The 23,432-nt window shown below is 52.1% G+C and overlaps 1 protein-coding gene across 3 annotated transcripts in view; it reads right to left on the bottom strand.

Moving 5' to 3' along the window:
• KCNQ1 (potassium voltage-gated channel subfamily Q member 1) overlaps nt 1-23,432 on the bottom strand; it is a 345,186-nt gene that overhangs the window by 178,547 nt on the left and 143,207 nt on the right. For all 3 annotated transcript variants that reach the window (XR_004475853.2, XM_049714016.1, XM_049714017.1), the window contains exon 11: nt 6,536-6,656. Coding sequence is in view for 2 of the 3 variants with exons in the window: in XM_049714016.1 (XP_049569973.1) it covers nt 6,536-6,656 (121 nt within the window). In the remaining variant the exon portion in view is untranslated. The remainder of the gene's footprint in view (nt 1-6,535; nt 6,657-23,432) is intronic.

Raw genomic sequence — 23,432 nt, 5'->3', positions numbered from 1 at the left:
CACAAGTTGATGCCACCAGACACCAGTATGGCTAGAAGGGAAGTGATGGAGAATGCCCAGTGTTAGGATATAGAGCAGCCAGAATGCCCCGATGCCACTGGTGGGAGTGGAAATGGTATATGCCTGCTTTGGGAAACCGTTAGTCAATGTTTACTAAGTCAACAAGCTCGTCCAGTGACCTGGCAGCTCCGCACCTAGGCATATACTTGCCAGAAAGCAGCCCATGTGTTCATCAGACTAGACAGAATATTGTTAGCAATAATGATAACAGCCCTGCCTTGGAAATTGTCCAAGTGGCCATCCAAGGAGAATGGATAACCAAAGTGTAGGCCATTCACACAGCGGGGCGCCAGCCGGCAAGGAAGGAGGGCGGCACTGCTCTCTTCAGCCAGACGGCGGGGCTCCCAGGGACTCGGACAAACGGGCGCGTGCACTGTGTGAGTCTCGATAGAAAGTTCAAGAACGGACAAAGCCGAGTCCTGTTGCTAGAAGCCAGGACACTGGTTACCCGTGGGCATCAGTGACAGGAAGCGGGAGCCTAGGGGCTTCCCGGGAGGTTCTGCTGCCTCAGCTGGGGGCTGGTTACATGAGTGCCAGGGGCTGAAAATGCATAAAGCAGTACACTTGAGATCTGTGTACTCATCTGCGTGTACTTCATCCTTCAAGTCGAAAACAGTGTCCTGTATGCAAGGACAATCCTTTCTAAACTTGACTTGAGAGAGGGCCAACCCAGGCCTGCAGAGGGGCTGCGTCTGCCCACAAGCACCCTCCACCCTCGGCTCAGAGGACACACACCTCAGGCTTCCTGATCAGGCTGCCTTGGGACTCAGTCTCCCCTTCTAGGTTCAAGCAGAGCCCAAGAGGGAGCTGTGTGGTACTCCCCGACGGCGAGAAATGTCTCCACGTCAACACCCGTGCGGTCTGTGCAGTTGTTTTCCCCAGCCACTTCTAGGGTGTGGACGGTCTCTCCTCCGGCGCTACCCTAACCCTAACCCTAGCCCGGTCCACACTAGCCTTGCTGAGGACCTGCACCACGGAGACTGCTGAGCGGGGCCTGAGAGCGCCTGGGCCGGGGGTTATGGATGGCTTCTGAGGAAGTAAGGAGCCTCCCCGCTTTCCTCTGGGCCTCCCACCCAGACGGCGGGCCCACTCCCCAGAGCAGCAGCCCCGGGAGACTGGCTGCGTCCTCCTCTCATGCTCAGATGGAGGAAGCGAGGCGCCCAGAGGTTAGGGGGCCTCCGGGGGCAGCCCGCAGCTGGGCTGGTGCAGGCTGGGAGCCAGACTGGGGGCATCCGATTCCCAGTCCCGTCTCTTTCCCACTGAGCCACTCCGCCTCGCTTTTAATTTAATTAGGAGAACATTTAATCCCCCCGTGCATTTCAGAGACGGGTTTGCGCCTGGCCGGAGCTGCGAGGCTCTGACGGGGAGCCTGTGACTCATGTAGCTTCGCACAGCCCTCCCGGGCGGGCTCCCACGGGGCTTCCTTGGCACCTTGTGCAGACAGAGGTGGTCTGGAGCGCCGAAGAAGACAGGACAGTGGTCTGGAAAGACAAACTAGCCTCATCTGTTCCTGGCAAGCCCCCTCCTTTATCCCCCTGGACACTGGCCCCAGAAAGGCCTCTCCGTCCTTTCCCACCAAAGTTTGCAGGGTGAGAAACAGAGCGAGGGGCTTGGGTGTTCGCAGAGGTGCAGTGCCTGGCGCCTCCAGGGTCCATGGGTGTGGGCCGCAGTGGGCCCTGGGTGTCTCTGAAACGTCCCAAGCAAACCTAGTCCCATCAATAGAGCTAGTACCCCTGGTCCACGGAGCTGAGTGCAGGACCAAGCCTTGTGACATTTGCCCCCGTTTCCAGAAGGCATGGGGCTGGCCCTGGCCTCGCTGACAAATGCAGATTTCAGGAGACATTAGTAGTGATGTGGATGAAAGCCAGGCCACAGCGGCCTTGCTGGAGAAGAGAAACTTGAACGTTTTGGCGTGAGATTCCGCAGGGTCCAGGAGAAAGTTGAAGACATGGAAATTCTAATTAACGCACACAGGGCTGGTTTTGCTCAAGGACCTCCAGGCTGTCATGTCGCAGGAGGCCTGCAAGTATATGCTCGCTGGGTGTGTGTGAGTGTGTGTGAGCCTGCTTGCTCGTGGTCACCTGGTGGGTGACCTGTAGCGCCCCAGCCTTGGCCTTGCCTTCCCTCTGCTTTCCTTTCCTAGAAGGCCCCTGGCCTGCCCTGTGCCTATCTTGGTGTACAGGGTGCTAACCGAACTCTTCCCCCTGCAGAGCGGGACAGAGCGGTGGCTAGTTACAAAGAGCTGAATCTCGCCCACCCGAGATGCCGTGATGAGAGATGGAGGGACCAGGGACCAACTCGCCTGGAGGGACCCTTCAGGGAAACCACAGGCTGCTGTGCTCACAGAGGGTCTGGCCACTTGAACTACCTGTCCTGGGTGTCCACGTGCAACCGGTGGGGCAGATGTGGGTGCCAGGCCACTCCTGGCTGACTGCAGCCGTGGGGAGGACTCCATAGGAAGGGCCGCAGTCTCCCAAGGCTGCTGAGAGAAAGGGTACCCAGGCCACGGCCCACACACAGCCCTGGAGCTCAGAGCCACAGGTCCCGATGCTGAGGCCAGTTCTGACCCAGCCGCCCCTGGCCCTGCACGCCAGCACCCATGCTGAGGCGCCCACAGCCCTTGCTTCATCTCCTCCTCGGGAGGTGCTGGCTGGGGGCCCCTGTCTGCCTTGGGGTGGGAGCCATAGTCCTGGAGCTCCCTCCAGCCTGGGGCTTGAGATAGGGAGAGGCCCAGGGGAGCCGCACATTGCCCGCTCCCCAGGAGCCGAGGATCCTGGGAGACAGGTACCCAAAAAGGAGTCCCAGGGCCCGTGCTAGGGCTCAGGGAGCTGGTACAGAGGGCCTCAGGGCCGAAGGAGGACGCGGCTGCCTGGCCTGTGGACGTCCTGCGCCTCCTTGAGAGGGGATGACTTGAGAGGGCCTTGGAAAGGTGAGCAGGAATCTCATGGCTGCAGAGGAGTGCCAAGGCTGTCCCCGATGGGACACCGTGTGCAAGGCACAGGGATGCACACAGGGGTGGCCCTCCCCTCAGGGGGCAGGAGCCTAGGAACTCACCCCAGCTCCCGGGGAGCAGGGCTCCGCTACGCCCCACTCCCCCAGATGCCTTGTCTCCTGCCTCACACTTGCTCCTTGGAAGCCCTGTGGCAAGACTGGGTGGGGGGTGGGAGGGGCACACATGCAGACAGCCGCCTGCTGGCCCTGCTGGCCCTGGAAGACTATCTTCCTGAAAGGTGTGGGTGCGACTCCGGCCCGGCCACCCAGATTCGTGTGAGGGCCCTGGAGCTGCCCAGGGGCTTGCCTGTGGGGCTGGAGTGCCCGAAGCTACTGTGTCTCCCCCGCCCACTGCGCCCTGGGCCCTGCTCGCCGGCAGCCCCCTCGGTTACACCAGCCTGGCTTGCTGACCCCCAGTCCCCTGACCCCTCGCTCCACCGATGGCCAACAGGCCCCGGAAAGAGGAGCTTCGCCCAGCCCCAGGGACCTTCCCGTAATCAAGGCTGCAGTGACCTCACCTCCCTGGGGCCCAGCGGGCGGGGAGAGCTTGAGATGGAAACAAAATGTGTCTTTATTTATGCTTTTAATTTGAATCCTGGAACTGGCCCAACATGGTAATACATTTAACATCAGTAAAATGCTGAAGAAAAATGGATCTGTTTTTCAGTAACTGCCTCCCACCCACTCTGCCCGCTGTGAGACCCCCGCGCACACCCCCCATCCCTTACACACACCAGGGCGTGCGCCCCTCTCTTCCCCGCATGGAGTCCGTGGGGCTGAGCTGCCCGCAGGAGCCGAGACGGGTCCCCGAGCGGCTGGAGCCGAGTTTAATGAGGGGCATCAATCACCAGGCGGGCCGTGCGGGAGGCAAAGGAATGTGGTCCCAGCATGGGCACCGAGGCCCGGCCATCCCCCTCCCCGCCCTGCCCTGCCGGCAGTCACAGCCCTAAGTAAGCATGGTGCCCGGCGGTGCCACCTCCTTCCCCAGCCATGGTGGGGTGGGGCCTCTACCCAGCCTGCAGCCCTGGGGGCGCCTAGGTCTGAGGCCCCCACCATCTCCTTCACTGTGCCTGCATCCCCCCTTTCCCGACCTGGGCTCCCCCGAGCAGTACTCTGACTACTGAGGACGTGGGCACGCAGATCCCTTGCCGTCTCAACCTTGACTCTGTCTTGACCAGACCACAGTGCCTGGAGGTGTCCTTTCAACTGCAGCCTCGGTCTTTCCACTCCCAGCCTTCACTGCAGACCCTTCCTCCTAGCACCACGCCTAGGCTCCTTCCCACCTTCCCAGCTGCCTCATCTCCAGGGTCTGTACTGGTTCACAGGTTCTGGGGCGAGGACTCTACCGGGTGAGAACTGCCTAGGCCCAACCGGCGCTGGAGGGGACCACTCCTGCTACAACCAGCGGGCCACGCCATGCGACTGCTGGACCGAGAAGGCCCACCACAGGCTCTCTGGTTGGTGATGCCCCAGGCCCACAGCAAGCAGAGAGAGCTTGGGGCCTCTGTCTTGGAGGAGCGAAGACAAGAAACGGCCAGGCTCCTCTGACGATGCAGCTACACTGGCTCGAGTTCCCTCCTGGGGCTCCCTGGGCAGGTGGGCGGCCTCCAGCCTTGGGAAACGTGGTGCACGCAGATGCCAACACACATGGACCTCGCTTCAAAAGGGGGGACTGTGAAAGGCAGCTGTGAGCTTGGCTTTGGGCCACCTCGGTCCCCAGCCTCACCACCCTCACCCTGGGCCTCTCTGCAGGGGCCTTGCAGGGCCCGGGGAGCTGGTGAAGACTGACTGCCCCGCTGGATGGATGGTGGGTGATGGCCCTGTCCACCCGGGGGGCAACTCCTTGCATGTGCATTCTGGGGGCCAGGCCACAGCTGAGAGAACAAAGGAGAGCGAGCTCTGACAGGAAGAGAGCGGCCAGGAGGACAGGAAGGGGCAGGCTGAGCGGCACAGTGAGGCCTGGGTGCCGTCCACCCGCGTGAGGGCCGTGGTTCCCAGCAGGCTCTTGGCCGTCCTCGCTCTGAGCAGGCACTGCCGCCTGGGCTGCAGACACCAGCCACAAAACTGCAACTATTACCGCTTTGGCGTCCTTTGCGCCCCAGATTCGGTACAGGCCTCAGCCAGAGTGGGAAGCTGGCATTCTGCCTTGGGACGCTGACCTGCACCTGCCCCTCCCACCTGGCACCCGCCACTGCTCACGCCTCCGCCCTTGCCCATTTATCAAGTGAGCCTATCAGGTCATCTCCGGGATGGGCCCAGAGGTCAGAGCCACATTCCCAGGGGTGGCCTGGAAGCTGGCTCCGGTGCCAAGTCCACGAGGATGAATAACCCTGTTTCCCAGTGACCTGGATGGCTCCCACCGAGCCTGAGAATGCTTTCTGTGCACACCCTGCTATCGATGGGGTGCTGTCCACCTCCCTGGGGGCCTGGAAGGATGGTAGGCCATCCTGTCTGATCACGGTACCACCTTGAGACAGTCCAACCCTCCTCTCACTCTGGCTCCCCGACTCTGTCAGTCCTCTGGTTACAGAGCAGGCAGGAGGCCCTGCAGTTCGGGTCCCGATTCCTCAGTCATCTGCGAGGCAAAGGCCACACCTGGCCGGCAGCACAGGCAGCCAGCCTGGGGCCTCACTCCCAGAGAGATGCACACGGTTCAGGACAACCCCGAGACCCTTACAGAGTCCGGAGGGCCGAAACACGCCTTAGTGACTCCGCAGAGAGAAGGAAAGAAGGCCAGCAAGTGACTCTCAGAAGGGCCGAGAGGGCCGCTCACACACCCCAGCACAGAAGGACTTCTCTGGGGAATCCCCAGTGGGGCAGTAGCCAGAATGGGCCCGCGTGTCCCACTGACCCCGCCACAGGCTGTCACCACTGGGTGCCCTAGCCGGGAGCACTGAGTCACGTCGGAGGGGAACCACGCCATGGCCGGGCCCCAGGGATTGGCCTGGCGATACCGCGACGGTGGGGGAGGACGGGCATGCGTCCCAGGCCAGCTGTGCCTCGGGGGCAGGCCAACTGGAAGGCGTGGAAAATCAGCCATTTCCTCCACCTGAAGGAGCCCCTGAGGACAGCAGCGGCAACTGGCAGACAGCAGTCGGCATCTGCCCCGTGGCTTTGGCCAGGGTTCCACCGGGGAAATGCGAAAAACAAAGTCGTCTCTTTTTTGGGGGGCAGGGGAGGGGGCTAGGGGAGAGAAAAACAATCTTCTCAGACGCTCAAAGCACGAAAACAAGTGGAAAATGATCAGTCTGGTTTTCCATAAGTCAAAACAAGAGGATCATGTTCCCAGGCTCGGCGGGAAATGCCCCTGCTCCCCTCCCCGCCTGGTGCCCGGGCACGGAGGCCAGGCCCTGGTGGTCGGTGGCCCCAGGTTGCTGAGGGCAGGCAGCGAGCGGTGGGCACTGAGTGAGGAGACCTGAGCCCTGGCCCGGCACTGAGCCCCACGCCCTTCTAGCTCATCACCCCCGGGTGAGCGGACACTCACTGCGACACATGGGTGATGGGCGCCAGCAGAGTCTCCCCTTCCAGGTCCAGGTCCTCGGCAAAGCTGTTGGTTCTCGTGAAATGGGCCGTGCTCACTTCCAGCAGCGTGGGGCTCTTTTTCACTGTGGGGGAAGATGCGGGACAGCACGTTAGGCTTCCATGGAAGGCTTGATGGCAGAGGGGGCCCAGGGTTGCTCAGAGCTGAGATGCTCACCCCAAGCTGCTACCCTGGCTGTGGGGCGGACCTGTGCCCCTGGAGCCTTCCCACAGACGGGTAAGATATCTACTCGCAGGGCTGGGTGAGGAGTGCAGATGGTGTATGAAGCCTCGGCACAGAGGACTGGCGGGGGGGGGGGGGGGTCCCGATGGCCCCCACGTGCCTGAGGCCACAGTGGTCAAGGAGCAGTTGAGAGCCGATGACACCTCCTCAGAGTGAGGACTGTGCCTGGGCTGAGCTCAGGTGTCTGGGCCTCTCCCCAGGTTCACACCAGACGTTCAGGTCACGAATAGAACACAGCTGCCAGGCACAGGTCTGCTAAGACACTGACGCTCATCACCACGCTGTCACTGTCACGTGGCTGGATGGCTTTCGACGCATCCGTGAAGACCCAGGGTGGTAGGGCTCCTGCTCACAGAGCGTCGCAAGCCGGGGAGGAAGGGGCAGCCGCAGAGCTCCTGGCCCCTTGCGTCCGCCACCCGCACCCTGAGGGAGGGCACAGGGACCACCCCGACGGCTGGTGTTGGCATTCAGACTCCTGGGCCCACCCGCAGTGAGCAGGTGCTAGTGTTCCGGGCTGACTAAGAATAATTACCAGTCCCCTGGTTTTCAATCTGGACCTTTTTTATTCTTCTATTTAAAGTTTTTGTTGTAAAATAACGAATTACTTGTAAAAAGGGACACAGCTTAAAGACTCACGAAGGCCTTCCTTCCCCGAGGTCATCAGCATTAACCACCAACTAGATTCCCAGCTCATCCCTCTGCTCACGAGAGCAGCTGACACCTGGAGGGACTTGCATTTATACACATGTGACGGCTCTGTTCCTGTCCCTGCAATGTGCCCATCTCATTTTTCTACAGGTATTTAGACATGGATCTAAGTCTTATTTGAGTAATTGCATAACAGTCTGTAGCTTAGATCTACCACAATTAACTCAACCAGTCCACGTGTGACGGACATTTGGTTCCATTCGCTTTAAGCCACTGCTTTAAGACGATGATGCACCCGTCCATCTTTACGAAAACCTGACATATTGAGGCAGGTGAGAGGGTGCTTCCTTGGTATGTTTAATAGGTGTGGCTGGATTGTTTTCCCAAGAAGTCGCATCAATTAGGCTCCAGCAGCAGTGTGTGCGCATATGCCACCATCTCCACATCCATGTCCGCACCGGCCTTTGCAGCCTTTGCTGGGCCCGTCACATGTAGATGAAGACGGGCGTGGTGCCTTTCCTTCTATGCTGGATGCCCATTGTGGCTCAGAGGCTATTTGGTTTTCCTCTTGTGGGATTATCTGTTCTTATCCTTTGCTCACTTCCGTTCGTCAATTTGTAGGAATTTTTTTTCTATGCTAGAGATAATTAACCCGTTGCATGTGAGGCACAAGTGTCTTCCCCAGTCTGTCTCTGGTGTTTTTACCTTAATTATGGTTGTTTTGTCACAGAACGTTTTTTATGATTTTGAAGCGATACCTATCTTTTGCTTTTTGAAAGAGAAAGGATTCCCCACCCCAAAGTAGTACAACCATCTCCTAAATATAAACGTGTGAGTGTGTGTAAATTTTAATACATTTAGCACTTACACCTCACATTGTAGGAGATCATCAACAATCAGAAAATGAAAATGTAAAGGTATTGTATGCAGTCTCACTGAAAAAACTAAAATGAAACACAAACTATAAATTCTCTTCAAGAAGACACAGGAGAAAGTCTCTGGATTTGATACCAAAAGCTCAGTCTGTGAGCAGAAAAAAATGGAAAAACTGGACTTTATCAAAATTAAAAGCATTTGCTCCGTAAAAGACACTGCGAAGGGAATGAAAAGACAAGTCATAGACTTGGAGAAAATGTTTACATGTCACGTGTCTGGTCAAGGACTTGGATCCAGAATATGTAAGGAACTGTGGCAACTTGACAAGAAAGCTAACAGCCCCGTTTTAAAAATGGATTATAATAAGCTCATGAAAAGATGCTCAGTTCAACCAATACCAGTAGTTGTTAGGGAAATGCCAATTAAATCCACAGTGAGCTACCACTCTACCCACGTGAGAATGACAAAAACTTCTAAATGGCATCAGTTTCGGATATTTGGTAAAGAATAAGGTTAGAGCCTTACTTTTCACTTTACATTAAGAAAAGAAAAAAAAGAAAGCGAAGCCTGACAATACCACGTGCTCATGAAGATGCAGAGCAACTAGAACGTTTACATGTTGCTGGTGAGAATGCAAAACGGTGCGGCCATGTTGGAAGAGGGTTTGGTGGTTCCTCATAAAGTTCAACATACATTTATCTTGTGACGCGTTGGTCCCTGTCCCAGTTATTTACCCAAGTGAACTGAAGATTTACATTCAGAGAAACCTGTACATAAGTGTGTATCGCAGTCTTGCTTACAGCTGCCCCAACCAGGAAACAACTAAGATGCGCTTCAGCAGGTGAACGGATAAACTGTGGTACATCCATACAACGGAATTCCATCCAGCCATCAAAGACGGGAACTAACGGTTCACGTGTGCAACGACACAGCTGAGTCGCGAACGCATCGTGCTAAGCAGTGAAAGGAGCCAGATGCAAAAGGCTACATATTACATGATTCCATTTATAGGACATTCTGGAAAAGGCAAAACTACAGGGACATAAAACAGATCAATGGCTGCTAGCGTTTAGAGGAGGGGGAGCACTTGACTTCCAAAGAGTTGCACAATGGAATTTTTCGGGCTATGGAACTTCTCTGTGTGATGTGGTGGTGGTAGGTACATGACTCCAGGCATTTGTCAAAACCCATAGAACTGTACGTCTCCAAGAGTAAATTTTACTATACGCGACCCCCCCGCTCCCCGCCAAATAAGCCTGTTGGAGGATCCAGGATGGAAAGCATACTGTCACGAGTGAATTCTGTATTACGAATGCGTAACATAGCACTAAAAGGAGAGGGGAAGAAGGAGCTGGCCCGTGAAGTCTTGGGAAACAATCTTCTGATTGGATATGTTTAAAGTAAAAAAACCCAAAACTGTCATAAACACAGTATTCTAGTTGGTAAGTTTGTTTCTCATAGGGGTACTACAGGTACACTTGAGTTAAATAAGTAAATAATTATAGATACTGGGAGCCAGGATTCTCAATGTCAGAAAAAAAGTAACAAACAGAGTTAGGGGGTGGTGAACGAACCCTGTGGTCAGAAATATCAGTATGAACTTACATTTAGTTTAAAATAGACACAAATAAATACGGATGTACGTGCACACTTGGGTCATTCACATACATACATTTCCTAGCTCTGTCCGCTGAGAGGCCCTAGAAGCAGTGACTAACTGTGGAGCAATGAGCACCTAGTGCCCAGATCCTGGTTTCTAAATCCCATTCTCCAGTAAAAGGAACCAGGGCTCTCTGATAGAATAGTGATTCTAGGGCTAGGGCAGTGGAAATATAAGATAAGCCTGAAGTATTGTCTAGTGTTAGAAAGGAAAGAAATGCTCAAAAATAAATAAATGAGAAGGATGAGGGCATATCAAATGGACACAGGAACTAACCCAAAAGAACTCTCAATCCAGTGACCAAAGCTAGAACAATTTGAGCAACAAAATAAATAATATTAAAAATATTATACAGAATCCTATCAAACATTTAGAGAAGAGCTAACACCCATCCTTCTCAAACTCTTCCAAAATATAGCAGAGGGAGGAACACTCCCAAACTCATTCTACTCATTCTCATTCTATGAGGCCACCATCACCCTGATACCAAAACCAGACAAAGATGTCACAAAAAAAACTACAGGCCAATATCACTGGTGAACATAGATGCAAAAATCCTCAACAAAATACTAGCAAACAGAATCCAACAGCACATTAAAAGGACCATACACCATGATCAAGTAGGGTTTATCCCAGGAATGCAAGGATTCTTCAATATATGCAAATCAATCAATGTGATACACCATATTAACAAATTGAAGGAGAAAAACCATATGATCGTCTCAACAGATGAAAAAGCTTTCGACAAAATTCAACACCCATTTATGGCAAAAAACCCTCCAGAAAGTAGGCACAGAGGGAACTTTCCTCAACATAAAAAAGGCCATATATGACAATCCCACAGCCAACATCATTCTCAGTGGTGAAAAACTGAAACCATTTCCTCTAAGATCAGGAACAAGACAAGGTTGCCCACTCTCACCACTATTATTCAACATAGTTTTGGAAGTTTTAGCCACAGTAATCAGAGAAGAAACAGAAATAAAAGGAATCCAAGTCGGAAAAGAAGTAAAATTGTCACTGTTTGCAGATGACATGATACTATACATAGAGAATCCTAAAGATGCCACCAGAAAACTACTAGACCTAGTCAATGAATCTGGTCAAGTAGCAGGATACAAAATTAATGCACAGACATCTCTTGCATTCCTATACACTAATGACGGAAAATCTGAAAGAAATTAAGGAAACACTCCCATTTGCCACTGCAACAAAAAGAATAAAATACCTAGGAATAAACCTACCAAGGAGACAAAAGACCTATATGCAGAAAACTATAAGCCAATGAAAGAAATTAAGGATGATACAAACAGATGGAGAGCTATACCATGTTCTTGGATTGGAAGACTCAACATTGTGAAAATGACTATACTACCCAAAGCAATCTACAGATTCAATGCAATCCCTATCAAACTACCAACGGCATTTTCCACAGAACTAGAACAAAAAATTTCACAATTTGTATGGAAACACAAAATACCCCAAATAGCCAAAGCAATCTTGAGAAAGGAAAACAGAGCTGGAGGAATCAGGCGCCCTGACTTCAGACTATACTACAAAGCTACAGTAATCAAGACAGTATGGTACTGGCACAAAAACAGAAATACAGATCAATGGAACAGGATAGAAAGCCCAGAGATAAACCCATGCACCTACGGTCACCTTGTTTTTGATAAAGGAGGCAAGAATGTACAATGGAGAAAAGACAGCCTCTTCAGTAAGTGGTGCTGGGAAAACTGGACAGCTACATGTAAAAGAATGAAATTAGAACACTCCCTAACACCATACACAAAAGTAAACTGAAAATGGATTAAAGACCTAGATGTAAGGCCAGACACTATAAAATTCTTAGAGGAAAACATAGGAAGAACACTCTATGACATAAATCACAGGAAGATCCTTTTTGACCCACCTCCTGGAGAAATGGAAATAAAAACAAAAATAAGTGGGACCTAATGAAACTTAAAAGCTTTTGCACAGCAAAGGAAACCACAAACAAGACGAAAAGACAACCCTCAGAATGGGAGAAAATATTTGCAAACAAAGCAACTGACAAAGAATTAATCTCCAAAATATACAAGCAGCTCATGCAGCTCAATAACAAAAAAACAAACAACCCAATCCAAAATGGGCAGAAGACCTAAATAGACATTTCCCCAAAGAAGATATACAGATTGCCAACAAACACATGAAAGGATGCTCAACATCACTAATCATTAGAGAAATGCAAATGAAAACTACAATGAGGTATCACCTCACACCAGTCAGAATGGCCATCATCAAAAAATCTACAAACGGTAAGTGCTGGAGAGGGTGTGGAGAAAAGGGAACCCTCTTGCACTGTTGGTGGGAATGTAAATTGATACAGCCACTATGGAGAACAGTATGGAGGTTCCTTAAAAAACTAAAAACAGAACCACCATATGACCCCGCAATCCCACTCCTGGGCATATACCCTGAGAAAACCACAATTCAAAAAGAGTCATGTACCACAATGTTCACTGCAGCTCTGTTTGTAATAGCCAGGGCATGGAAGCAATGTAAGTGTCCATCAACAGATGAATGGATAAAGAAGATGTGGCACATATATACAATGGAACATTACGCAGCCATAAAAAGAAACGAAATTGAGCTATTTGTAGTGAGGTGGATGGACCTAGAGACTGTCATACAGAGTGAAGTAAGTCAGAAAGAGAAAAACAAATACTGTATGCTAACACATATATATGGAATCTAAAAAAAAAAAAAAAAGGTTCTGAAGAACCTAGGGGCAGGACAGGAACAAAGACGCAGACATAGAGAATGGACTTGAGGACACGGGGAGGGGGAAGGGTAAGCTGGGACGCAGTGAGAGAGTGGCATGGACATATATACGCTACCAAACGTAAAATAGATGGCTAGTGGGAAGCAGCCACATAGCACAGGGAGATCAGCTCGGTGCTTTGTGTCCACCTGGAGGGGTGGGATAGGGAGTGTGGGAGGGAGAGGCAAGAGGGAGGGGATATGGGGATATATGTGTATGTTTAGCTGATTCACTTTGTTATTACAGCAGAACCTAACACACCACTGTGAAGCTATTAGGCTCCAAAGAAGATGTCATAAGAAAAAGACTTCAACAGGAAAAGAAAAAAAAATTATACAAAATAATAGTATTAGATTATAGCTCAAAAAAATAAATATTCCTGAGTCCATACCAATATAAATCACCAGATAATTGGAAGAGAGGGATAAATCTTCCTTATAGAAGAATTCCAGATAATAAATGCAGGAAGACTGAGGGAAAAAACCACCATTAGAACACCACAGTGATATTTGCTACAGGCAAGATCCAGGGACGAATGCTAAAATTAGTAGGTGAAACTTTAAGGAGAAACTTCAAAGTATCTCCTCTCAAATATTTATTCATTGCCGTGGTGGTTTTAACATATGTTCACCAACGCTTTGATATTCTCTCATGCGGGAGGTAGACCGTAACTCCCCTCTCCTTGGGTGTGGGCAGGACTTGGTGACCCCCTTCTCATGACTAGACTGGAAAGGGAAAAATACTAAATAAGGCTGGCTGACACCACCTTAACCAAGTGGGTCAAGGTTAACACTACCAGTGACAAACCACGTTGATGTCATGTACCCTGATATGGTGCAATGAGAAAAGCACCTCACTTCTGTGGCATTCTTCCCCCCAAACCCGTAACACCAGTCTAATCCTGAGAAAATAGTGACAAACCCAAACCGAGGGACACTGACACCTGACTAGTATTCCTCAAAAGTGTCAAGGTCGGGGCTTCCCTGGTGGCGCAGTGCTTGGGAGTCCGCCTGCCGATGCAGGGGACACGGGTTCGTGCCCCGGTCCGGGAAGATCCCACATGCTGTGGAGCGGCTGTGCCCGTGAGCCATGGCCGCTGAGCCTGCGCGTCCGGAGCCTGTGCTCTGTAACGGGAGAGGCCACAACAGTGAGAGGCCTGTGTACCGCAAAAAAAAAAAAAAAAAAAAAAGTGTCAAGGTCATGAGGAACAAGGAGGGACCAAGATTTGTCTTCATGGATCAGAGGAGACTAAGCAGACCTGACTAAATGCAATGATGGATCCTGGGACAGAAAAAGGACATTAGTAGTTAAACTGGGAAAATCCAGATAAATTAGCTAAACTGTAGCTTAACTACTAGTGCTGCCGAGTGTTCATTTCTTAGTGTTGCTAACTGTACCATGGTTTTATAAGATGCTAACATTAGGGGAAGCTGGTGAGAGTACAAGAAAAGCTGTATTATTTTTGTCTCTTCTGTAAAAAGAAAAAAAAAAAAAGCCTGTATACAGTAGTACAAAAAATTTTTAGTACATAATTAAGGACATACAAGGACTCTAAGGAGAAATTATAAGACCTTAACAAGCAACATTCAAGAAGACATAAATAATGGAGAAATAGCTTTTGTTCCATTGACTAGAAAACTCAATAGTGAAAAGATTCTCCCCAAATCTTAATAAAAATCCCACGGTTTGTGTGTTGGAACCTTGGCAAGCTGATTCTAAAATTGCTCTGGAAACACAAAAAGCCAAGAATCAACAAAATTCTTGAACAGCAACAAGGCAGGAGAACTTGCTCTACCAGACATCGGTACCTCTTACAAAGTAGCAGTCATTAAGGTGGCGTGGTGCGAATGCAGAAAGAGACAAACAGCCCAAGGGGACAGGGTTGACGGTCCACAAACAGCCCCCACACATCTGGACGCTTGCTGTGTATAAGAGGTGGCCTGCACATAGTGGGAGGAGGAAGTTCAGGGAGAGCTGGCTGTCCACGTGGGAAGAAGGTTGACTTGGACCCTTACCTCACACCATACATCAACATTTCATTCTTGGCATTCCAGGCAATTGAAGGCTAACGGAGAGAAGTAAAACTATAAAGACTTTCTGACTGAATCTAAAAGAATATATTCATGACCTCGGGGTTCGGAAGGATTTTCTAAAATGTAAGCAGTAACCGTAAAGGAAAAGACTGATTAATTTAACTCCATTAAAACTGAGTCCTAATCATCAAACAACACATCTAAGAGTAAAAAGGCAACCACAGAAGAAGAGTACCCACAAAATGTAAAGAATTCCTGCAAATCAATAAGACAGATGTTAGCAACTTAATGCAAAAGGGGGCAACAGACAGACAAGCACATCGCAGAAGAGGACTCCAAGTGGCTGACGAACATGTGGAAAGGTGTTGTGCCTGACTAGCAATCAGAGAGATGTAAATAGACTCAGGGAGCTCGCAGCCCATGGGGGCGAGGGCCGACTTCCAGCAGGAAACCGCACAGACATTACTTAGTCACACCCTGGAGAAGGGCTCCGAGGGAAGGGCTGTTTGCCCGTGACATTCTCGGAGAGCACAGGAAAGTGACGGGTAAGTCTTGAAGAATGCGTGTGCATTCAAAGGCTCTCAGGTCTGGGACCTGGCGGGAACGTTTACAGCCCCCATTTTAGAGACTCGGGGCTGAGATTCAAGTACCCTGGGTTATATTATTCAGTCGTCAAGTGACAGAGCTAGAACTTCATCCAGGACTCGAATGTTCTTTCAAAAAAAAAAAAAAAAGGGAAGGAAAAACGAGCACAAATACATATTTCTACGTCTGCATCACTTGTATAGAGAAGGAAGGAACAGCAGAGCAGTGGCTGGAAAGTGGGACTGCTTTCCAAACATCCGAGATGACAGGGGTGAGCCACCTGACCCCTGACAAAGGCCCAGCCCTGGTGTTTTAGGAAATTAAAGTGTGCACATCAGTTGGCTGCTGGGAGCGGGTGGGGCCTGCACCTGCCAGAGAAGAATGTGTGATGTTTGGTTTCATCCTGAGAACAGCACAGAGGGTCCCCGCAGCAAGGGGCAAAGGCAGGGGCTCCACAGGTTGGTTTCTCCAAGTCAACAGGAACGGCACTGCTCTGCCCAGCTTCTGTGTCAGAGACTGTGGGGTACATGCCTCCCCCACCGCAGGCAGGCAGCAGTCAAGGCTGCAGACCCTCCCCGTTACCCGGCTGCAGTCACAGCCTGGTCGGGCCCCTCCCTGCAAGAAGGTACAGGGGGTGTGGCAGGGGCTGGGGGTGTAGATGTGAATCCTTGGCAGACACAGTGGCACGCTGCCCCTTCAGGCAAAGCTCTGTGCTAAGTGCTGTGTCCCAAGAGACCTGGCTTGTCATCCCCAACTTCAAGGAGACTGAGATGGGCATTTTACAAAGATGCACAAAAACCCACGGCCCTGGCCTCGCAAGTGCAGAGCGGGCCGCGCCCGTGGCGGACTCATCGGGGCAACTCATCTGGACACCAGGCCCCGAGGAGGGCACCGGAGCTACGCTAGGTGAGCCACCTGGAGTGCCAGACCTTGGGAAAAAGAGCACTGCGTCCCGGCGACAACGAAGCCACACTTTCCTAAGACAATCCCAGTTGTCAATGCTTTAATTCCTTGGCTGCCTTTGCCTTGTCAAGGCCAGAATCTGGGCCTAAGTTTTCAGGGCAGAACAAAACAATTTTGTTTTCTAGGAAAATGGGAGGTCTGGGATGGCGAACGCGGCCTCTGGCGTGGCGACTACCACAGCTGGAGACGTCGGCTGCCAAGGCTCACCCTCTCTCCAGAGAACAGGAACCAAACAGCGCAGCGTTTTTCCTTCCAGCCAGTGGCCCTGCTTAACAGGGTGATTTGAAAATATGGGCACAGAAAAAAGACTGGAAGGAAACTGATCGAAATATTAACCGTTTGTCTTTAAGTGAAGAGACTGGATGATTTCCATCTCCTTCCCTATTGCGTTCTATCTCGGATGGTACCTTCTCAAGTCAGGAAACGGTGTTTTGTGGAAGTCTCCCACATCTGGGCCTTGCCCCGGCCCACGGCCCTGCACGTCTCGTCCTGGAGGGACATCAGAGTACGTCGGAGCATCCTCTGTCCTTCCACCTGGCCTGGAACCGCCCGCGTGCCTGAACAGAGCCCTCTCCGACCACGAACGTCCCCAAAACCTGCTCCCAGGAGCACCTGGTCTCACTTCTTTTGACTCTCCGTCGAGCCCCTGCCCCCTGCCTATTCCAGCAAGTCCAGCTTATCCCCAACACTGGGACACACTTGGCTTCCACGAGATGCATGAAGGGAATTCCCATTTCCCCATCTGCTGCTTCAGTCATGACCTCATTTCATTGTCACAGCAGCTCTGTGGGATGGCAGCTTTGATTCCCATCTCTAGACAAGCAAACAGGTTAAAAAGGCTAAAAACTCACGCTCTGGGTCACACAGACTAGGCCAGGACTTCAGCACCAAGTCAAACTTGCTGTAAGGCCCCAGCCCCTCCCCACTGCCCTCTGCCCCCAGGAGAGTCCCCTCTGGTGTCCGGGTCTTCACCTAGCCCTCCCGCTGGTGACTGATGAAAATCCTGCCTGATCTCCCAGGTGTAACCCTGGGAGAGCTTCCCAAAGCTTCCCAAGGCTCTAGAGACCGTCCCCTCCTCTGGCTGGGTGCAGGGCTTATGTGTGCCCGGACCGCAGGTCCGTGCATGTTCCCTGGCACGGGGACCTCGCCTTCCACCTCCCCCGTATCCCTCTGGGGCCTGGCACAGGCGTGTTCCCCAAGCCAGCTCTCTCCACAGGGATGAACAGAAGCTGCCCCTGTCCTTCCCAAGTCAAAGCCCCTTCCCACCCACCCGCCTCGCCCCCACCCCCCAAATCCACCCCCTCTTGGCGGATTTGCCAAAGCCCTGCAGATCCTGCACTGTGAACGAGAACCCCCTCCCCAGGGCATCCGGACAGCTGCAGCCAGACCCTGCGTGACATTGCTGAGCCTCGGCCCCAGGCCTGTGCCAGCTGCCCATGCCCGGCTCACAGACCACGAGCCAGCACTGCCGCGTCGCCACCTGTGTCTCCACTCAGAGGCGAGAAGTAAGGGACACGGACAGAAAGTGTAAAAGCCATTCCCACGACAGCTGCCAGGAACGGGGCAAAGAGGGGAGTGAAAACGCACATGCACAGCCGGCACCGGTTCCGCTCAGGGAAACACCTTGCTCGAGTGGACACCTGTTGTTTGTGCCTCTCCAGCAGCGAGGCCTGGCCTCTGGGAACAGCTTCTCGAATCTTCCTCGGGGGGCTGCTCTTTCCCTCCTCCCAAGGCTGCAGGATTCAGGTACTCGCTGGCCATCCCCAGAGAGGGCCTGTGGCCCAGGCCTTGGCCTTCAGAGGCACAAAGGCAGGTCTGAGGGTGGCTGATTGCCCTGCCGGGACCCATGAGAGCCTGGCCCCAGACGCTGGCACACATGATGGGGAAAGAGGTGGCCTCTCTCTGCTGGGTTTGCTAAGCTGGTGGCCATCTTGCCCCCTTCAGAAAGTGGCTGCCTGAGGACACAGCCGTCCCAGGGGGCAATGGGGAGAGGGAGGGGGAGAGGAGAGGGAACAAGGCGGGTGGGCGGAGAGCACAAAAGGGGGAGAGTGAGAGCAGCAAACGGGATCATCGCAGCCCCCGGGTCCAGCTGTGTCTGAAACAGCTGGGTCCAGTCCTGTGAGCCAAAAAATGTCCCTTTTGTGCTTCAGCTCGATTGAGTTGGGGTTCCATCATTTGTTACCAAGAGAATCTTCGAGAATGCGTGTGACAAACTTGGGGGTGAGGCGTGAGCCCAAGGGGATGGGTCTGAGGAGTCAGAGTCACACGAGAGCTGAGTTACTCGCACGTCCCGCACGGTGCCTTGGGGGGTACGGGACAAAAGCTGGTGGGAGGAAGCTACCTCTGTAACGGCCCAGGGAGCTCTCAGAAAGCGGCTCCCTAAAGCTGGAGGCTGGCTCTCTACTGCTGTGGCGCTGCTGTAAGGTTGCCGAAAGCAAACTGTGGAACGTGCTGGGTCTCGCGTCCACTCAAGGGCACGCAGCGTGGATTGGACACGGGCACGACGGTGATGTGGGCAGAGTCAAAGGTGACCCCGGGAATCCTGACCCACCCTGGGGAGGACGCCAGGCTTCCTACACTCCCAGGGGTGAGGGCACCGGGGACCCTTGCCCCCAGCGCTGCCCCTCACCACAGGGCTCGCAGGCCTCGGCACACACAAATCTGAGAGGGAACGGAAATGGTTCTGCGGGACCAAGGGCGGGGTCCAAAGAGCGGGGGCGCTGAGGGAGACGAGCAGCAACCGAGCCAGGACAGGGTCAACCCCGAGTGAGTACAGGAAACGGAAGGGGAGCCACGCAGCCACCCACACGACTCGGTCGACCCTCCGGGGTCTCCATGCTCCGGGAAGTCACCGTCCAGGTTTCCTAAGACACAGTTCCAGGGGACGGTTCCCGGCAGCTAGAGCAGCCCCGGGAAACGTTAATATACAATGGAATCTGGGTTAAGCAGTGTCTTCTCCAAGAGTTGAGCTCACAGGACATTCCCAAGAAACCTCTGGAGAGGTGGGGAGGAAAGTTTCTGGAGGTCTTTGGATGAAGAAAACAAAAAAAAAATGGCCTTGATTTTCAAGGCGAAATTACAGAGGAAGAAAAAAATGTTTTTAATCTAATTAAGAGCGATCTTTTCACCTTCATCACAACACCGCGGAAATGTGCCAGTTCTTAACTTCACACAATAATCAAAGCAATTAGTGAGGGAGAAGCCTTGGAAACCGGTGCAGATGTTCTCAGAATGTTTAATGGGGAAATGAGTTGCAGGCCTCGTTCTCAGTATCCGGCTCCAGGCCCTGGCTACCAAATCCAGACATCTGCTTGGGCCCCACCCCCAGGCCCCGAGGGCGCGGGCTTGAGAAACACAGGTCCCTTCCCAGGCCGCCTCCCAGCCAGGCCAGATCCGGGGCCGAGAGGCTCCCCATGGCTCCCCAAGCCGGAGCCTGGACACAGTCAGAGCCACCCCAGAGCTGGGGGCGGGGGGAGGCTTAACATCAAAATTATGTTAACAACTGATGTCAAAAATAATCAGCTCAGCCTGGCTCCCCCACCCGGTCCCTGCTGGCTGCAGGAGCACACCGGGAGGCAAGGAGAGGGCAAGGGGCCCTGCGGGGGACTCGGCTCTGACACCACCCCCACCGAGTTTGCGCAAACACCACTTCAGGAAGAGGCATGGTGGCCTCTGTCTGGTGTGGCCCCCGAGTCCCCGTTCCAATGCCGCTGGCCTCCTAGTGGGTCGAACATGAGGAAATTTCCAATAATCAGAAAAAACGTGGAGAAACGAGGACGGCGCCTACTGAGGAAGCAGCCTTTTGCAGACAGCAGAGGGCCACATGGCTGGTGTTAACTGGCTGTGGGAGACCCGAGACCCCAGCTGGGTCAGACAGCTTAGCGAATCTCGGAGACCCCGCCGTATGGCAGGCATCAGGGACACAGAGGTAAAGAACACATGATCCCTGTTCTCGAGGACACACAGGCAGCACGGGGGCCCCACCCGTGTACCCTCAGCGCTCACGTTCCACAAGCACCAAAGGCTTCTCAATGCAATCCCGCCAGATGCTTTGCCGAGCGCTATCTCTGACCTCGGGGGCCTGCTGAGCCACACACAGGGCAGGCCAGAAGTGACGCAGAACGAACCCCCTGAGAGGCGGCTCTCGGCAGTGAGAGATAAACACCCTAAGCTCCTTGAGCAGCTGGTGGAGCAACTCTGAGGAGTGTTCCCTGCAGCTTCCCAGCTGCCCACCATAGAGCTCGCCCCCAACGAGTGCCTTGCAACACGGATTCCCAGGGTGGGCTCGAGACCCAGGGAAACTGACCCACGACCGCGTGACGGGAAGCCGCTGGCGCGCTTTCAGTAGGAGAGCAGCAGGGTCTCCTCTAAAGAACTCCCTTGGGCTGCCGTGTGCAGAACGGAGGAGAGAAGGCAGGAGCGGAAGCAGATCGGTGAGGAGGGGAGGGGAACGGCCCAGGCAGAGAAGTGGAAGCAGCTCTGACCAGGGAGGTGGCTGCAGAGAAGGCAAGGAGCGGGCAAAGCCCAGAAAGTTGACAAGGGCTGCTGATGGGTTAGACACAGGCGCTAAGAAAAAGGCGTCGTTTTAAAAGGCTTCCAGGCAGTTTAGGGAACAACAGCACGTCGCTCCCCTTCCCTCTGGTTCCGAATCTCCATACTTGTCCGCCCCCGCAAAGCACAAAACCAACAAGGAGTGCACATAAAACCACACACGACCCGTGCCTTTGGCAGCACTAGGAAGCAGAGCACCGTGGCCTTCGAATTACCCGTGAATGGAGAAATGAACCAAAGTCCAACAGCGCTACCGCCACCTGCCCATCACGGCGAGACTCCAGATGAAAAGTCAGATGAGGCTTAAAATGCCCAGTCCAAACACATTAGGAAAGCGAGTGAGCTCAGCAGAAATAGAGGAGCAGGTGCCTCTGAGGAGCCTTCCCTTCACAGAAACGCTGAGAAATGAAGTAAAATCTGTCAGTCAACCCTGTCAGAACTCTAGAAAGCAGTCAGAAGTCTACGGCACCCAAGTGAACACCCAGCCATGAAACAGGCAATTGAAAAGCGACAGGAAAGCTCTGTGGCATTTTTACTTGTCTTTGCAACACCCCGTCCCCCACTCACTAGCAGTCTTGAAGATGGCTGCCCACACGCCCAGTATGGGACCCCGATCCCGGGTTCTGGCGGGAGCAGAGCAGATCTTATGCTCAAACAATGTGTCTGTTTTGTATTGTCTGGAGGCTGCCTGAAGGTGATTGCCCTTGTTTCCTCTACAAGGGAACTCTCAGATGAAAACGGTGGACATTCCTTGAAAACACTGTAAGGGAGTCAAGCCAATCACAGCCACCTGGGGAAAAGATTACAGTTCAGGCGTACAGTAGCGCACTGAAAGCCTGGGAGGAAGAGCTGGGGAAAGAGCGTCTGAGAAACCAGGCCGTTCTAAGACACCTGTGTGACACTGAAAACTTGAGAAAGTCAGGAGCATGCCCAGGGCAGGATGCATGCTCAGAAAAGTCCTGAGAACACACTAAGCTTTCACTTCTGACTGATCTCTGTGCCCACCTCCAACAGGAAGTGAAGGCGGAGGCAGAGTTGTAAACAGCCTGGCCAAATCTTGAAGGATTGCCCCAGCACGTAGCTGAATTGCAAAGGCTGCGAGAGTTCTTTCACTTTTTTCCTTCCTCTCCCTCTCTCGGACTCCTGGCACTCAAGGAAGTCTCCGTCAAAACAACAGCTGAACACAAGCGGAACAGTGGCTTTAGAAACCGCACATGGCAAAGAATACAGATGCCAAAAGAATAGAAGTCACTAAACAGTTACAGCTCATGGCAGGGAGAAAAATCCCGAGAAGGGGAAAGGATCTACTGGCTAGAGTTACTATAGATAATATCCAAAATAGCCAGTTTTCAACCAAAAATTATGAAATATGTGAAGAAACAAGAAAGTACGGCTCATTCACAGAAGAAATGAACAGAAACCATCTCTGAGGAAGTACAGACACTGAGCTTACTAGATAAAGAGTTTAAATCAACTTTCTTAAATGTGTTCAAAGGACTGAAGGAACTCATAGGCAAAGAACTAAAGGAATGATGTATGAATGAACAGAGAATGTCAATAAAGAGAGAAATTATAAAAAGGAATTAAATTCTGGAAAAGTATAACAATTGATGTGAAACACTCACTAGAGGGTTTCATTAGCATATTTGAGCTGAAGAAAAATCAGGGAGCTTGAAGACAGGTCGATCTGTATTATCCAGTCTGAGGAGCGGAAGGAAAAATGAACAGATCCTCTGGGACCTGGGACATATCATCAAGCATGACAACACATCCATAATGGGAATCCCGGAAGGAGAGGTGAGACAGGAAGGGGCAGGAAGAATATTTGAAGAAATCAAAGCTGACTTCTCAACTTCGATGGAAGACATGAATCTAAACCTCCAAGAAACAAATCACAATCGAACTGTTGAAAGATAACGACAGAACTGTGGCAGGAGTGAGAGAAGTGCGTCATCACACACAGGGGTAGTCAGTAAAATTAACAGCAGATTTCTCACTAGAAAGCATGGAGGCCAGAAGGGAATGGGATAAAATTTTTAAAGTGTTTAAAGAGGAAGACAAATATCAAAAACTGAGTTAAGAATTTAAAAAAAAAATTTTTTTTTCTTGATGTGGACCATTTTTAAAGTCTTTACTGAATTTGTTACAATACAGCTTCTGTTTCGGTTTTATGGCCATGAGGCACGTGGGACCTTAGCTCCCCGACCAGGGATCGAACCCACACCCCCCTGCGTTGGAAGGCGAAGTCTTAACCACTGGACCGCCAGGGAAGTCCCGAGTTAAGAATTTTATATCTAGCAAAATTATTTCAACAGTGAAGGAGAAATTAATATGTTCTGAGATAAACAAATGCTAAGGGAGTTCCTTGCTAGCCGACTTGCCCTACAAAAAGTGGTAAAGAGAGTCCTTTAGGCTGAAATGAAAGGACACTAGAAAGTAACTCAAACCCATACAAAGAAGTAAAGAATTCCAGAAAAGGTAACCACATAGGTAAACATA

This window comes from Orcinus orca, chromosome 8 (genome assembly GCF_937001465.1).
Source record: "Orcinus orca chromosome 8, mOrcOrc1.1, whole genome shotgun sequence".
Taxonomy (NCBI): domain Eukaryota; kingdom Metazoa; phylum Chordata; class Mammalia; order Artiodactyla; family Delphinidae; genus Orcinus; species Orcinus orca.
This window is presented reverse-complemented; position numbering and strand designations above follow the sequence as displayed.